Below are 16,714 nucleotides of genomic sequence, written 5' to 3' on the forward strand. Positions count from 1 at the left end.
GTCAGTATTTAACGCGGAAAGCAGTCTTGCAACTCATTAACATCTCTTTTATTGCTTTAATCTTGCAAGCTGTTTTCTTAAATATCCGTATAATGTTGACTGTGGTCCAGAACCTGGAAATATCTAACTCGAGTTAGATTAACAACCTTCATGTTCAACATTTATGTTTTGTGAAGGTTTGATGTGCTTTTTTTTTTTTTTTTTTTTACATGGTATTAACTACAGAGTAGCGGTGTTATTCCTTAAATAAAAGGCTGTCCCTCTTATTTAAACATCATCTTGTAGCCCACAAAAACCTTGTCTTTAAGCTGTATAATATTACAGTATTTGCAATAAACAGAGTGCAGTATTAGTTATTATTGTGTATTCAACTCCAGTAAGAGCAGTATGAGTAAGGAACTGTCTCTGAGTCAGTCAGCTCAGTATGTTGGGCCCTATCGACTGGAGAAGACTCTGGGGAAGGGACAGACAGGTGAGGAGATGTACCAACTTTAGAACAGGAAATGTTGAACTCCTGAATCTTTATTTTTCTCTAAAACTGTGTATAAATCATTCCACGCCACACTTTGTTACTTTGCATCTCATATTGTCTTTCAGGACTGGTCAAACTGGGGGTCCATTGTATTACGGGTCAGAAGGTAGCGATCAAAATAGTCAACAGAGAGAAGCTGTCTGAGTCAGTTCTGATGAAGGTACAGTGTGCTGCTTGTGACGTTAGTGTTCACAGTAATAATAACAGTGCTAATTTTGTAATCAGCTTGCTGTATTAAGCTATCAACAAACTGTTTCAGATTCTTTATATTGCTATATCATCTGTCTTAATTAACCTCAGTCCAAATGCTTTTGTAATGCCACTGACTGGCTCGTGTGTGCGGCTTTATTGTCTTCATTTCTGTCCTATTCTGTCTTACTAGGTTGAGAGGGAGATTGCCATTTTGAAACTGATTGAGCATCCGCATGTGTTGAAGCTGCATGATGTTTACGAGAATAACAAATACCTGTGAGTTCTTTCTGCATTCATAAGAACCTGGGGCTTGCATGCATTTTAACTGAGTACTGATCTGTGGATCGATATGTTTAAAACTGTCACTCTAAGAATGGTACATATTTGATGTCCTCATACTAATCCTTAGTTTTAAAAGTCTTTGATTTTACATGTTTCCTTTAATAGGATTTAAATAAAAACTTGCAGGGGAAAGTTGACTTTAAGAGAGCAAGGTCAGTGATCAGATCCTAGAATCTAACATATTAAAATGAAATTATGATGACAAGTTTACAAATGTCTAAAATTAAATTGAACCTGCTATCCAGGAAGTGATCGTCTATGTAAGATAATGATAGTAATTGTGAAGTTAAAAGAATTAAATATCCACAACGTGCCTATGGTAACTGGACTTGTACTTATATAGCTGTAATTATGGCACCAGTCATGCCAACTTTCTTACACTACTTGTTACATTCACCCATTTGCACACACACACACACACACACACACACACACACACACACACACACACACACACACACACACACACACACACACACACTCATACTGCACACTCAAACCACATAAGGCACATCAGGGGGCAATTTGGGGTTCAGTGTCTTGCCCAGGATAGCCTTGAATCGATTTCCCAACTTTCCATTTGAAAGATGACTGCTCTTCCTGCTGAGCTACAGCTGCCCATAATTATCACATTGATGATACATACATTGTAATGATGTGATAATAAGAAAACAAAACAAATAAAAAACAGAAATTATCATTTTCTTTCAGCTGTTGTGTTCACTGGGTATCAAAATAATATTGTTATCATAGAAGCTTTTGGCGACAAAAAACTTAAAATACCTGCAAGAATATTCTGGAGTTGCAACTGGAATGGCAATAATATTAAAATTATTTAAATTTAATACATATAATTAAATTGAATAACACTCATTGCTCTCCAAAAGAGATATTACTTTTGAAACATAACAAAATATGTACTAGAATAAAGAAATAAGATTATATCGGACCCATAATATGTAGAAACGTCCAAAGTAAATGGAGACATTTTTACAAATAGAAGGCAAATTGATGGAGGTATGGCTATCAGAAAACAACCGCACACTTTTCTATGTTTATTAATATTATTTGTGGCGAAAAAGCAGTAAAGAAACACTTTATGGCCCTATTATGGCTAAGATTGGCCACATTTTTAGTAAAAGTACATGCATGAAACCACAGAGTGAAATCAGCAAAATGATTACGATCATATTCATGTATAGTCAATGACATAATTATCAACAAAGGCCTTAAATAGATTTAATTTCATTGTCCACTTTCTGTTTTTTAGAGATGAAAGTTTCAAGTCGCACTCTTGTCCTTTCTTGTCAACAGATATCTGGTGTTGGAGCATGTGTCAGGTGGAGAGCTCTTTGACTACCTGGTCAAGAAAGGCAGACTAACTCCCAAAGAGGCCAGAAAGTTCTTCAGGCAGATCATCTCTGCTTTGGATTTCTGCCACAGTCACTCTATCTGGTTGGTTTTTTTTCCCACAGAGAAGTGTTACTTAAAAAGAAAGCTTGGTCATATGTTTGGTGATGATTTGAGCTCATCTGCTGACTTACGAAGCTATTTTAAGCCTTCTCATTTGAATGATAAAGAATCAGTGTTAGTTTGATGTGATAAATGAATAAAAAACTGTGATGTTGTAGTTTGAGCTATTATTAAAGACACCTTGTCAAACCCATTCAGTTACATGAAGTCTTGTATTCTGCACAACAAGACGAGTAGTGTCTGGTGTGTTTTTGCAGTCACAGAGACCTGAAGCCGGAGAACTTGCTCCTAGATGAAAAGAACAACATTCGCATTGCAGACTTTGGCATGGCCTCCCTACAGGTGGGAGACAGTCTTTTAGAGACCAGCTGTGGGTGAGCATTTCCTCAGTGTTTAAGTCTTCTATGATGTCTTCATTCATAAAATATATATTTTCACTTTCTTGCATTGCAAATTGATGCAATCTGCCTAATGTATTCTATAGTTTAGCAGAACCTGTCATTTATCACTGAAAATAGACAACACATTAGTTTTGATACAATAAATATAGCCTACCTGTATTAATTTATTTGATGATGGTGTATTTTTTTTCTGGTATTACCGCTCAAGCAAATCTCTTATTACTTACAAGCATGATTACTGTTTCTACAACCCATTTCTCTTTGATTTCAGATCGCCACATTATGCCTGCCCTGAAGTTATTCGGGTAAGTGACCTGGTCTGCTACCAGTTACTGATACTTCCTCAGATGCTGTCACTTGTGATGAAAATAAGCAAACATTGTCTTTGAAGTATTCGATTCAAAGGCAAATACATGTAACTACATGAGGTGAACACCAACCAATGACACTAATGATCCAAAAATCATTAAAAATAAATAGAAGGACTCCAACATGATTCTTAAATCTGTTGCTCTGCTGAGACCCATCTTTGGCCAGAGTGAGTCTCTCTAGCACTTAGCACTCTGAAGATTATCCAGTCCTATTAACGAAATGTATTGCAGACTAAGATTAACAGCACAGGAATTAAAATGGATTACTGCATTTCTTTTCACAGCCATATAGTATATATAATCCTCAGATCAGTTTAAATAATCTCAGTAAATATTGCTGATTATTTTGAAACACTTTTTTTTACAAGTTGGTTGAAGGATTTATGTGCCTATGTTAGGGGGAGAAGTATGATGGACGGAGAGCAGATGTGTGGAGCTGTGGGGTCATCCTGTTTGCCCTATTGGTGGTGAGTTTTTTTTCCTCATGTTTTCATAGAACAGTTTGATCTCTATGTTGATGACATAGTTTGTCTAATGTATTTGTTTGTTTTTTTTATACAGGGTGCCTTGCCTTTTGACCATGACAATTTACGCCAGCTACTGGAAAAGGTGAAGAGTGGGGTGTTCCATATGCCCCACTTCATCCCTCCGGACTGCCAGTCCTTGCTGAAAGGCATGATTGAGGTCAACCCCGAGAAGAGACTCACGGTATTTTACTGACTGCAGCATTCCAAGTGTCATGCAGACAGTATCCACAAATAATTCCTTTCATACCTTTGTATTAAATTCATGAATAATTTTCACTCTGTAATGATTTAACAGAACATACCTGTTTGTCTTTGCTTGTACTGAGTGAAACAATTTTCTTTACATGGAGGATTCAGTTATAAGTGTGTTTTAAGTACTTTAATACTATAATTTGGGCTTTTATTGCATCATATTTCAGTCATAAAAAGCCAGATCAATGGCGAGTTAACATAATTTTTTTTTAGATTTAGACCTAGTTCAAACTATTTGGGTGCAATATTTCTGTTTGATTTTGCTGAACATGACACAAAGTTGTAAATTGTATTTTGATGTACAACATTTAAAGATGATAAAGTGTGCAGACGTGGATAAAAAAGGGACTAGTGTGGACTGTTTGCATAGCTCTGAAGCCATCTGGATGTTAACAGACTGTAGAAACTAATGACCCCATCTGCCCTGTCACTCCTTGCAGCTAGAGGCCATCCAGAAACATACTTGGTATCTGTGAGTATCTATTAATATTTTTTACACACTACTTGACTTTACAAGCAATGTTTTATCACGTTTAATCTTACACATCACATCTGTGTTTCATTGCATGTCTTGTGTGTATGGGACTCACAGTGGCGGTCGTAATGAGCCGTGTCCTGAGCAGCCTCCTCCCAGGCGAGTGTGTGTGAGGCGAATCTTGTCCCTAACTGAGCTGGACCCAGACGTGTTGGACAGCATGCACTCGCTTGGGTGTTTCAGAGACCGAGTCAAGCTCACACGTGATTTGCAATGTGAAGAGTAAGTATGTCTTTGCCTTTTTGGCCTTTGTGGAACAAGATATATTGTAATGGCGATGCAATAAAACTGAACTTCTATTAAAAAAGATAAATCCATAAACTATGGCATTCTCTGAAAGAAGAAAAAAAACAAACATTTTTTTCTTAATGCAACATTACATGTTGCATTCAGCCTTTGGTACAATCAGTTGAATGCATGTTTTGTGAACACTGTAGCTTAAAATTCATGTTTTCTCCAATTAATTTCTTTTGCTGTCTTTGTGTGACTCAGAGAAAACCAGGAGAAAATGATCTATTACCTCCTGCTAGACAGGAAGGAGCGTTACCCCAGCTATGAGGATGAGGATTTGCCTCCACGCAATGACGTAGGTAAGTCATTAGGGGATGGGGGGAACTACTGAAAGGAAGCTGCGACTTTTCTCAGTTTCTGTCAATGTGAGTCTGGACTTCCTCTCATTATCTTTCGGGGTGAATTTAAGATTTAAATTTTTTCCTATATGGTTTAAAGTGCATAAAACTTGACATCATATACTAAGTAGTAGGGCTGTGACTATATGCTTTTGTCCCGATTTGATTCGATTCTGAATTTTTGGGTGCTGATTCGATTTAAATTGCGATTCTCACAATTCTTCAATATTGCTGTTTTTGTAGATTAAAAACAAAAAAATAATGTATAAAACTTTTTCTTGCTCATCATTTTTCTTAATTTAAATGAGGAAAAAACAACACAGTAGCCATCATTCTGCTGCTATAATGCCCAAAAAAACAAGTAAAAAGATCAATAAAAACAATAAAAACGAAGATTTTATAATGAATTATTTTTATTTATTTGAAAAAAAAAAGAATAAATTTTTCAAACAAAGAAATTCATTTTAAAATTGTGAAGCAAAAAATCCCAATATTCGATTTTTCAATTCGGTTTTCCCACCCCGACTAAACAGATTGGAACGGCTATTTACAATAAAATATAAAGCAGTTTGAAGAGTAGACTTGTGCCCATTTGTCCTTTTTTGGTATTGTTTAACAATGAAATGTGATATTAAAACCAGTGGGATCTAATTGTTATTTATAAGCTTCATACTGCACATAGGACAACATATATTTTTAAGGCAAAACCTAAAGAAGACATTTATTTTACTAGTGCAGTTAAAGCTAAGATTATTATACTCACACATGGTGAACAAATAGCTTTTGGAAAAGCTATTAACATGTCAACAAACAAAATGCAAAAATCAAACAGACCTGTCATTAATATTAATATCAAGGAGCACCTGGGTTCATTAGTACTTTTTTATTTTATTTGGAGACTTTGACAGTACTGTTGAGGCCTTAATGAGAGCAGTAATCATTACACAGTTATTGCATAATATTATCAAACAAGTCACAACTAATAAAATCTGTGATATGTTTATGATGGCGTTCTTCAGCAGACCCTCCTCGAAAGCGTGTTGACTCCCCTATGTTGACGCGCCACGGCCGCTGCCGTCCTGAGAGAAAAAGCCTGGAAGTGCTAAGTGTTACTGAGCAGGGGTCTCCCACCCCACCTCGCAGGGCTCTGGACACAGCTGCACACAGCCAGAGGTACAGTGTATTATTCATACACATATGCAGTATATACTCTCTTGAGTTCTGTCAAGTGTGCAAGAATTCTGTTTTAAATAGTTTGTAGTTGGTAACATAAAGTTGGTTTTTTTGCCAGGTCTCGCTCAGTCAGTGGAGCCTCAAGTGGGCTTTCTTCCAGCCCCCTCAGCAGTCCCAGGGTAAGGTCTGACAGGCAACTTCTGATTTCTCTTCTGTATTTGAGCATGATTTAAGCATACGTTATAAATTTCAGATTTTGCAGTAGTCTAGATTTATGTGACCTACCTTTTGCTTCTTAGTGTTGTTGAAATTGACAGAGCTGACAGCAGTTTAGCATCAAATCTCTTTTCTTTCTCTAGTCATTTCATAACATTATGTCTAAATAAACATGCTGTTTAATGGTTCTGCTTTACTATTTTAGTATAGCTGTTATTGTAAACATATAAACAATTTATTGCTTCACTAATTCTGTTGGAAAATATTGATGTGTACTGATCTTGCAGTTCTCTACATTTTACTGACAAAATAAGAGAATGATCAACCACTCCTTACAACCCCCTAAATTATCCACATATCAATGTCTTCAGTCATTTTTACACATCATCAGAACGCCAGTTCCTCAAATTGAATTTTCACCCAACACAAGGGTTGCATTTTCTTCTGTCTCCATGTCACTTTCTCTTCCACGTCATGCCTTTTACACACAACTGTCTAGAAGACCAAACAATGTGATGATTGATGGACTAATCTGCTTTATCAGCTTGTTCATGGTCACAACTCTATTCACACAATAAGTGATGAAGTAAAGAAGTTGGCATTTATAGCACTTGCTCTACAGTAGCATCCTCACTCTTAACCCTGTTACCACCACAGCCGGTACTAAATTTTTACATGCAATGAGCAATAAAAGTAAAATGATTTCACAATTAAAACTGGTAGAATTGCATTGAGCACTTTCACTATTCATAAGATGCACTTTTCTGTCATTAAGCATGATATTCATTTCCATTCTTTCTCCATTTTCCATCCTTTCTCTTTCTTGTTTTTCATTTCTCTCACCCCTCCCCTCACCCTATAAACCCATTCCCCAGTCCTATCAGAGCCCCGTCTTCACTTTCAGCCAATCAGATGTTACCTCTGCCACCGCTTCTCCCCTCACAAAGGAATCCAAACAGGGAAACGCCACCACTCCTCGCTCAGCACGGGCTCATGACAAGCCCAAAGCTCCCCCCAATCCAAAGACTCAGACCTTGCCCACCAAAGGACCCACTGACCGACCCCATCTGCAGCCCATCAAATCCCTGCCTCTGCACAACCCATCCTCCCGCTCGCCTTCCCCTTCCCCACTCCTGTCACCCATACCCCGTTTCTTCTTCCCTTCGTCCTCTGTCCTGAAGTCAGTGACTAAGAGCTTCTACCCAAACTCTGCCCACTCTGTGCCGCAGGTCACCCCCCAGGGCTCTCCGTTGCCCACACCTTTGGGCACCCCTGTCCACCACCCTCACCACCCCTCCTCTACCCCGCCCTCCTCTTCCTCGTCTTCGTCCTCTTCGCGGGCAGAGGGAGGGGGAGGGGTGGGTTCGCTGTCGCTGACCCCACCCTCCAGCCCTGGAGGGGGGAGTGGTATGGCGGCCAGCAGTTCCGCTCACTGGAGGACTCGCCTCAATTCTTTCAAGAACAACTTGCTGGGTTCGCCCCGGTTCCATCGTCGCAAGCTACAAGGTGGGTTCTGGATATTAATCATAATAAGATGTGGGAGTTTTATCGTTCTTTAACACATCGGTATGAAACAACTTACTGTGTGTTGGTAGTGATTTCTAAAGATGTCCGCTTGTGCTAATAAAACATTTTTACTTTCAGCATACAGTCTGTGCTGTTTTTTTTCCCCTTTTTCCCCCCAGAAAATTGTTCATTTCAATTTATTAATGTTTGCCTTTCCCAGTTCCTACATCAGAAGACATGTCCAGTCTAACACCAGAATCCAGCCCTGAGTAAGTCACATTGCTGGACTTCACTCTAGATTTAACTGTCTGCTTGCACTCTGTGTTTTCTTAATCTGTGTGTGTGTTCTGGCTACAAGGCTGGCCAAGAAGTCGTGGTTTGGGAATTTCATTGGACTGGAGAAAGAAGAGCAGATCTTTGTGGTGATCAGAGACAAACCTCTAAGTTCTGTCAAAGCCGACATTGTCCACGCTTTCCTGTCAGTGAGTATCTGATGCTGTCTGTCTTCTGTGCTTCTCACTGTCAAGTTTTATTTGTACAAAGTGTGGCATTCACATAAAAGACTTCACATACACGGTCATGCTGTGCACCTCATTTCTTTCATTATCTCACTTTCTTCTTTATTTAGTTTTTTTTTTATTTGATCTTGCTCACTCGTGGCACTTAGATGCACTTTTGCTTTCACCGATGGCTCACTCTTTCTCTCTCCTCTCCTCACCCTCACCCTTTGTCTCCCTACACTCACGTTGGCCCCCGTACCTCTCCCGCCTCGTAAGTCTGTCGGTCTCTCTGCTTCTTCTCTGTCTCCCCACCACGCAGATCCCATCTCTCAGCCACAGCGTCCTCTCCCAGACCAGCTTCCGGGCCGAGTACAAGTCCTCCGGCGGTCCCTCCGTCTTCCAGAAGCCCGTCAAGTTCCAGGTGGACATTGCTTTTTCCGAGGGCGAGAGGGAGCGGGACAGGGAGAGGACCGAGAGGGAGGGCAGGAGGGAGACGGGAATCTACAGCGTGACATTCACCCTCATATCAGGCAAGTGCAGCAAAATACACACCTGCATGCAGTGGGAAAAAAAAAAGAACATAATGAATATCTGAACAGTTAGAGCATTGGTTCCCAAACTTTGGCCCCCTGTTTTCACAACAGTAATAAGATTTTAAATTCAGTCCCACCCGTAATTAAAACAACATCATCATCACTAACTCTGGCATCATCTTTGTGACATCTGATAGGTTACCAATTAAGTTTTCAGTTCAGCTTTATTTGTATTGTACCAACTCAGAACAGAGCCATGTCAGAGCACTTTACTGACAAAATCAAATCAACCCAATTCACCGTGATCAGTGTTCACGGTGTCAGTGTTCAAAAAGCCAAGTCATAGAAAATAAGACCCAAACTAAGGACACCCACGAACTGTGTTGAATCTTGACTTCAATTCAGTCCCCTGTCCAGAGCATGCATAGGGTGGAAAGGAGAAAGGAAAAAAAAACTCCTTTTAACAGTAAAGAAAAACATTCAGCAGAACCTCCAGCCATCTGACTAAGCTTACAGCAACATAGCCAAGAGATGGCTAACCACCCCATAATATCAAAAGGAAGATTTAAAGCATAATATTAAACACAGAGATGATTTCTACCTCCTAATCCCAAACTGGGAGCTTTTTCCTTCTCCCAGGAACAGTTCACAGAGACACTATGAACCATAAGTAAACTTGCAGTCTGAAAGCGGTTCCATATTTTGGGAAAATGGAACTAGGAGATATTTAATATGCAATGATGATTGGTCATGGAGATCCATATGTGACAAGAAGAAATGTAAATTCTATCCCTGATTTAACAGGGGAGATAAACCTGGATAAATATGAGTTCTCCCACCTGTTTTATGTGCAAGCTAAATGACAAATCCTGGTTCCTTATTGTGGTACTTGAAGCCAAGTTAATACGTTCAGATTAGTTACATAGCTAGATAACTTTGCCGTGACTTTTGCATATCCAAAGACAACAACTTGAGTCTTGTCTGAATTTTAAGTGCAAACATTTAAAACTAATTCTGAACATGCCTTTATATCTTGTAGACATCTTTGTGATCTGACAGTCTGATTGGTTTCATCAGGCTTTCTGATGAAGCATATCTGAGTGTTGTCCAGGTGTATACAATTCCTTCTGACTTAGTCTGGCGTGTGAGAAAGACTCGTCATTTGTATTAATAAACTAAAAACTCAGATTAATATGATTTGAAACAAGCCCTGTGCAGCCCCTTTAATTAAACAATTATCCATCAATTTAAAAATGTGAAAATATTAGTCATAAAAACTAAAATTGATCAGAATGTACTAAAGCAGACACAGTTGATAATAAAATTCTTAAAATTTACACACCATTGAGCCACTGAATCACAAGGCAACCTCAAGAAAACAAAAGCAACTAAAAACAAGCTGGCAGCAGTTAATATAACTTATCCAAGAATTTTTAATGTGTACAAAAATTCATTTGTACACTCAGAAAAATTTTAAAAACTAATAGTTATAATAAGAAAGAACTGTAGTTCATAACATTTTCTTCCCTGAATGTAGAGAGGAGGTCCAGTAATCTGCACCTTGGTGAAGGGATCACCAACTGTTCTGCAGGTTTTAGGCGTTACGCCTGCTGCAATTCATCTGATTCAAATGACAGCTTGTTGTCAACTTCTGTACAATCCTCTTCATGACCCATTAACAATTTGACTCAAATGCATTGCAACAGGTAAACATGTAAAATTGCTGGACAGTGGTTCAAAAGGTCCACAGTCAGTGATCCCTGCACTGGTGGATCAGAAAAATCTTAAAGGGGTCCTTTTATGGTATTTGGAGTTTTCTGAGCTTTCTACAGTGTTACAGTGTTGAATCATCATCAGACATGTGAACGGCACTGTTTTTTATCACCTAAACGCATGTTTTAGTTTGAGTTTGAGTTCCAGCACTCTCTCCGTTTGGTTTCCATGGCGACAAAAAACGTGTCGTTTTAGAGTTTTTTCTACTTGGAAATCCTTGTGACGTCCCGGGGGATAAGGTTCGGTGATTGGTTACCTTCTACTGGTTAACAAGGGCATGTACAAATACATCAGGCGGCTGGAAAACGTTGGATAAAGTTATTTCAAACGATGGCTGGTGAGTTTACCAAAGAGAGACATCCTGCTGCATTCGTTGCTGTGGGTTGCTGTTTTCCACTTTGTTTTCAGGGTCTGATTCAGGTTCCAACATGTAGGGCTGTATGCTATGTGTTGACATTGTATTTTGTTTTTTTATTGAGTTCATATTAGTCAAATCCTTCTGTTTATGAGATGTTACAATGACGGCGAAAGGAGTTGTGGCGCGCGCTCCCGATGTAGTGCAGTGGCGGGAGGCGGGGCTTAATGCGGAATAGTCTCAATCCACTCGTTTTGCCCACAGGCTGATCTGACAGCCTACGGAGAGGGTCGGTCTGAAGTAAATAGAGCGATTTGTGACAATAACTCAATCAATCCCAGCCCTTCTGGTCTCATAAATAAAAATAAATTAGCCTGAAATGCAAATAATAGTTCCACTTTAAAAAAAATTTAAGGGTCTTGAAATAACGGTGTAAGAAGAGTACAGAAAAAACATTTTCTGTACTATTTATAACTATTTACAACTATTTATAATTGAAGTAAAAGAAACTCATTCAATTAATTTAGATCCAATACTTGCAAGTCCAATAAATATTCCTTAAATTTCTTAATCTTTTTTAAAGAAATGGATCCAATAAAACCTCAGTCTTTATACCATTTTGGTTCCAGTTTAATGTCATTAAAGCAGTTTAAAGTCTGCTGTTTATGGAAAGTGTGTTCAGTAAACGCCTCATTGTTCCTCTATGTTCACATAGTGGAGCCAAGCTGGTGGAGTTAACATTCTTTTATTATAGAAGTAGTAACAAACTAGCGTTTACGCTGCTGTAGCGCTAAGTTGGTTGCTAACATTGAGCTTTCATATTACAGTGACTAATCTCTCCAGGTGTGTTTTAAAGTGGATGAAGGTGAAAGTGCTGGAAACCAGCCTGCTGTACTTTGGCAACACAACCGTTTGAGTTTGCTACTCTACTTTTTGTCCTTTTTAGGAAGTTTTTAATACCCAAAAGTTACAACAGTGCTGCAGCAACAGATGCATTCACTGGTGATGCCATTGTTTTGATTGATTGCATGTGTGCATGCGTACTTGTTAGTGCCCGTCAAATTGAGTCTCAAGTCACTGAAAGTGCGACTCAAGTCAAAGTCCAGACTCAAGTCCCCATCTCTGCTCCAGCCAGTAAGAGAGAGTCTTAACTTGACTGTTGATTAATCTGTTGTTTTCTCTTTTTGTCATACTTTTCCTCTATTCTTCTGTTACTGTCTTCTTACATTTTTTTACTGAATCAGCCACAGTGAGCATTCAAAGTGGCTGGTGTGTATATCCGTTTGCTTGTATATGACACGGTGCAAACACTGACATTGTTGTTCAGTCAACAAGATGATCTACCTGAATAGGAGTAAAGCTGGGAGTGATGTTCTCTGCCTTATAGACCTATGGTATTGATGAAAACAATGATAAAATTAATACTATAATCATTTGACAGACATGCCAAGAATTTTCTGGGATTGGTTTTCTTGTGTAATTTACTTCTTTAAAACTCTCAGAAGTGAAAACAAATCTGTTTTGTTTGAGCTTGGTGGTATTTAGAGTTTGCTTCTTTTAAAATAGAAAATACCATTCTATTCTATTCTATTCTATTCTATTCTATTCTTGACTTACATATGAAAGTGAGAACAACACAAGTATGAAATCAAACAGTAGAGGACATCATAGGAAGCTGCTAGTGAACTGGTGGAGTCCAGTTGGACGCGAGTCTAGATGTATAGTGTTACAGTTTTTTTTTTCCAATAGTTTGACTGGCAGATATAGATCAGTATTTGTATTCTGGTTTGAAAAGTTTAACACATAGCCTGGACCCATGAGACAGACTTTTATGGATTTTATATATCGAAAAGATTTATAATCTTGTAATCATCAGTTGTTTAGTTTCTAAATTTTCTTTTTCCAGTGAACACTGCAGTTCTTTTACAAGGTATTCACATTTTTGGATCTGATGTTTCACTGTTGCAACTTTATTCTGCTAAGTTATGTGTGTCTGCCTTGGCACGTCCCCAGGCCCGAGTCGCAGGTTCAGACGGGTGGTGGAAACAATTCAAGCTCAGCTTCTCAGCTCCCATGATCAGCCACTGGTACAAGCCCTATCTGGTGAGACTGCTTATTTAAACAAACAAAAAAAAACATTTAACATTGGTCACCTTTAACTTAACTCATTCAGGAACATACAAAGAAATTATCTGATTATAACAGATTTTTTATAAATTATCCTGCTACTACAGTTTTTCATTTCTAATGACGCAGTGGTTTGTGTGGGACCAGCACAAATTCAATTAATGACTCCTTCCGTCACAATATATATATACAAGCCAGATTGTCTTTAACTGACTTGTTCTATTTTATTTTTTTTTTTGCCAAGGACCAAAAGCATAAAAAGAAAATATGTTCTAGGTTTTTACTTCCATTTGTAACATTTGAACCATCCTTGCATTTCTAGCCAAGTTATTTCCCTGTCCTTCTCTACTGATCCCTTCCCAGATGAGAAGAACGGCCGGCCCCACGGGACCCCCACCCGCCAAAATTCAAGGCGCTCTGAGGGTGGGGGCGACAGGTGCGAGTGGGGTGACCGCGCAGATGGTGGAGGGATAGGTGGCAGTGGAGGAGTTCTGCAGCGCAGAGGCTCGGCAAAAGAGAGAACCCGACTGCTGTCCTCTAATGGAACCCAATCCCAGCCGTAGGATAGAAAGTGAGACCATGCTGCAGGACGCCTAAATAACACCAGAAAATAAACAGTATAACTTCATCTCCAACTATCCCTGCAAGCAATGAGCTCCTCCTATTCTTCCTTGACTAAGTTATTGAAGGTGCTTTAGCATAACAAGAATTGAGCCCCCCCTTTCCTCCTATTAATGCATTCTTTTCTGCCAACTTCACATTCTCTTGATCTTTTGGATCGTCACGATTCCTACCCTTAATTGAGAAAGAACCATCATTTGATGAAAAAAAAAATTGTGAATGAGCAGTTTGGTATCCATCCATCATATACACAGCTTCACAGATCAAACTATGATTTTTGAAACACTAATGTGCATGCCAGTTAGCAAACCAGCCTGCTAAAGGATGCTGACATGACCAGTAAGGCTAGTCTATCATACCACTGCAATACGGTATCTGACACCAAAAAGAAGTAGCAGTCTAGTAATGGTTCTTGAGATTACTTTTTTAATTAACTGGCACGCTCATATCACTCTAAAGCAAAATGCACATTCAAGTCCATACTGAAGGAAGTATAAATGAATCCCTCCAGAAGAACCCTGAAGCGTCAGCAACCTGCTGCCACCTGAGAGAGTGGTGGTGAGTTGAAACAGAGGTCCTGTTTTTCACAAGAGAAACTGCATCCTGGAATTCCAGCAAAGACTTTTCTTCAAAGTAAAGAAAACCAACAAAGTAAGCTAAGTAAGTGAATGTGGAAAAATTATTTTTATTTTGTTCTATTTTATGTTTACATATATCTTTTGAGGATGTCAGTAGCACAGTGATCGCAGTGAAGACAACCATGAAAAGACTCCATGGCGCTTGAGAGGAGAAGCCGATCACTTGCTTGTCAGCAGACATTGAATTAAAGATAAATGATTATTTTGAACTTCCTTTGTACTCAGAGACGATATGAAGCGATGCATCTCAGATTTTGCATTGGATCTTAATTGCTCTGAAGCAGTGTTTTTGATTGGAACAGAAATATGGACATTACTGAAAAAAAAAACAACAAAAAAAAAAAAAACAACAAAAAAAAACAAAACACTATGCGTGAAAAGTTCCATGAACCTCATCCGAGCTGTTTGTGTCCAGACTGAATGAGAAGAGCATTCCTGGCTTTTGGATCATACAGAAGTCGCCATTCTTGTTGAGCTTGTCTCCAGTTGCCATAGTATTCACGCACTGACTTCGAACAAAATAATTAAAACAAAGAATCACCAACATAATTCATCAGAGGACATTTTCATAATGGCGGACTTACGATGCTTGCATTGCCAGTTCCTTGTTGAACAAGACTTCAGAATGGGAAGCAAGCGTCTCCTAACCCTTTGCTCCTCATCTCGGTGTTCACCAACAAGCCAAGTAGTTCATCACTGCACCTGAGCTCATCACTGAGTTTCGCATTGTCCTGCAAGCAGACGTAGCAACTCGGACATTCATGTATTACTCCAGTACTCCTATCGGACAAGTCAATGTTCTTCACCAGTCTTCCATAAAAGCACAATATGCAACAAAAGTGCAGGATGTTTTAAGAAAGATACACAGTGCTACAAGTCACCTTGTTTTAGTTACTTTTCATTTGTATTTTCCCATTTCTTCATTCTATCACCTTAAATATATATTTATTTTATATTTATTTATTGAAGCTATTTATTCATTTGGATGTTATATATTTGTTGGGTAAATTTATTTGAGGTCAACAAAAATGCATCAATAACAAATCTATGAATCCGGTTGAGATACATTTTTCATCACCACCCTTGTTTTGCGCATTTCTCATGCAGAAGAATGACATTGATAGCAGTGCTGATAGGTGGATCTTCAGTGAGCTTTGTCTGTATCTTGCATCTCTTTTAATCATGCTTATCTTTTGTAAGTAAAATCTGTGTCAGATAGGTGATTTAGGACGGAGTGAGAGTGAGCGTTAAACTTTGGAGCAGATATATTTTCGAGCTGATTATGTACGGAGGTTTTGCCCAATCCAACAGTATTAAGTGAATATCCAAGTCAAACCCTAAGAGACTCATGATTTCTCCCTCACACTTTAAATACTTGCTGACTCGCTTCCACTCTTGCTTTCATGCTTTGCTCATTTGTCCTTTCTGTTTGCCTCTTCACCTCTGTTGTGTAGTCAGTATCACAAGGGAAAATGTACAAAGTTGTTTGCCTCACTGTCCATACACATTTTCTGATTGCTCACTGTCTTCAGTTTCATCTGTCACATCACCTTCACTTTCATTGACCCAACTCTGGCTAAGATTGTAAACTATTCTCCATTCATAAGGGTCAGTAGAATAAGGTGTTTAAAAAATGAAATGTCTGTATCATAATTTAAATATAAAAAGTGCACTATTATAACTATTGCCTGTGATAAAAAAAAAAAAGAACAATTATGATTGAATTGATGGTCAAAATAAAGAGAGATCCACCTTATTGTTATGGTTACAATAATAAACCCTAAATTCATATGTGTGTCTATTTAGTTTTTGGGTTAGAATTCCATGTTTTCATTTGATGCGTCTCTTAAACTTCCACAAATACTTCAAATAATTTAATTGTATGGATCAGTGATCAGCAACTCCGGTCCTGGAGATCTACCATCCTGCAGGTTTTATTGTTTCCCTGGTACAACACACCTGATACAAATGAACAGATTAATTTTTGAGCCAGTGATTTGAGTCAGGTGTGTTGCAGC

At 38.6% G+C, this 16,714-nt stretch overlaps 1 protein-coding gene across 2 annotated transcripts; it reads left to right on the plus strand.

Moving 5' to 3' along the window:
- Positions 1-387: 387 nt before the first annotated feature.
- Positions 388-14,000, plus strand: brsk1a (BR serine/threonine kinase 1a; the record flags this gene model as incomplete). Of its 2 annotated transcripts, none has more annotated exons than XM_079261003.1 (19): positions 388-472; positions 598-692; positions 915-1,000; positions 2,381-2,521; positions 2,797-2,913; positions 3,212-3,245; positions 3,710-3,778; positions 3,873-4,019; positions 4,531-4,562; positions 4,683-4,847; positions 5,118-5,215; positions 6,277-6,427; positions 6,546-6,606; positions 7,873-8,149; positions 8,370-8,418; positions 8,508-8,631; positions 8,969-9,179; positions 13,324-13,413; positions 13,765-14,000. In XM_079261003.1, 19 exons carry the CDS (start codon positions 388-390, stop codon positions 13,998-14,000), a joined length of 2,268 nt encoding a protein of 755 aa, XP_079117129.1. The 2 variants fall into 2 exon arrangements, with proteins under 2 accessions (XP_079117129.1, XP_079117130.1); XM_079261004.1 differs by having other exon boundaries at positions 13,801-14,000.
- Between the last annotated feature and the right edge of the window lie 2,714 nt (positions 14,001-16,714).

The sequence above is a fragment of the Telmatherina bonti genome, assembly GCF_933228915.1.
Source record: "Telmatherina bonti genome assembly, chromosome: 21".
NCBI classification, from domain to species: domain Eukaryota; kingdom Metazoa; phylum Chordata; class Actinopteri; order Atheriniformes; family Telmatherinidae; genus Telmatherina; species Telmatherina bonti.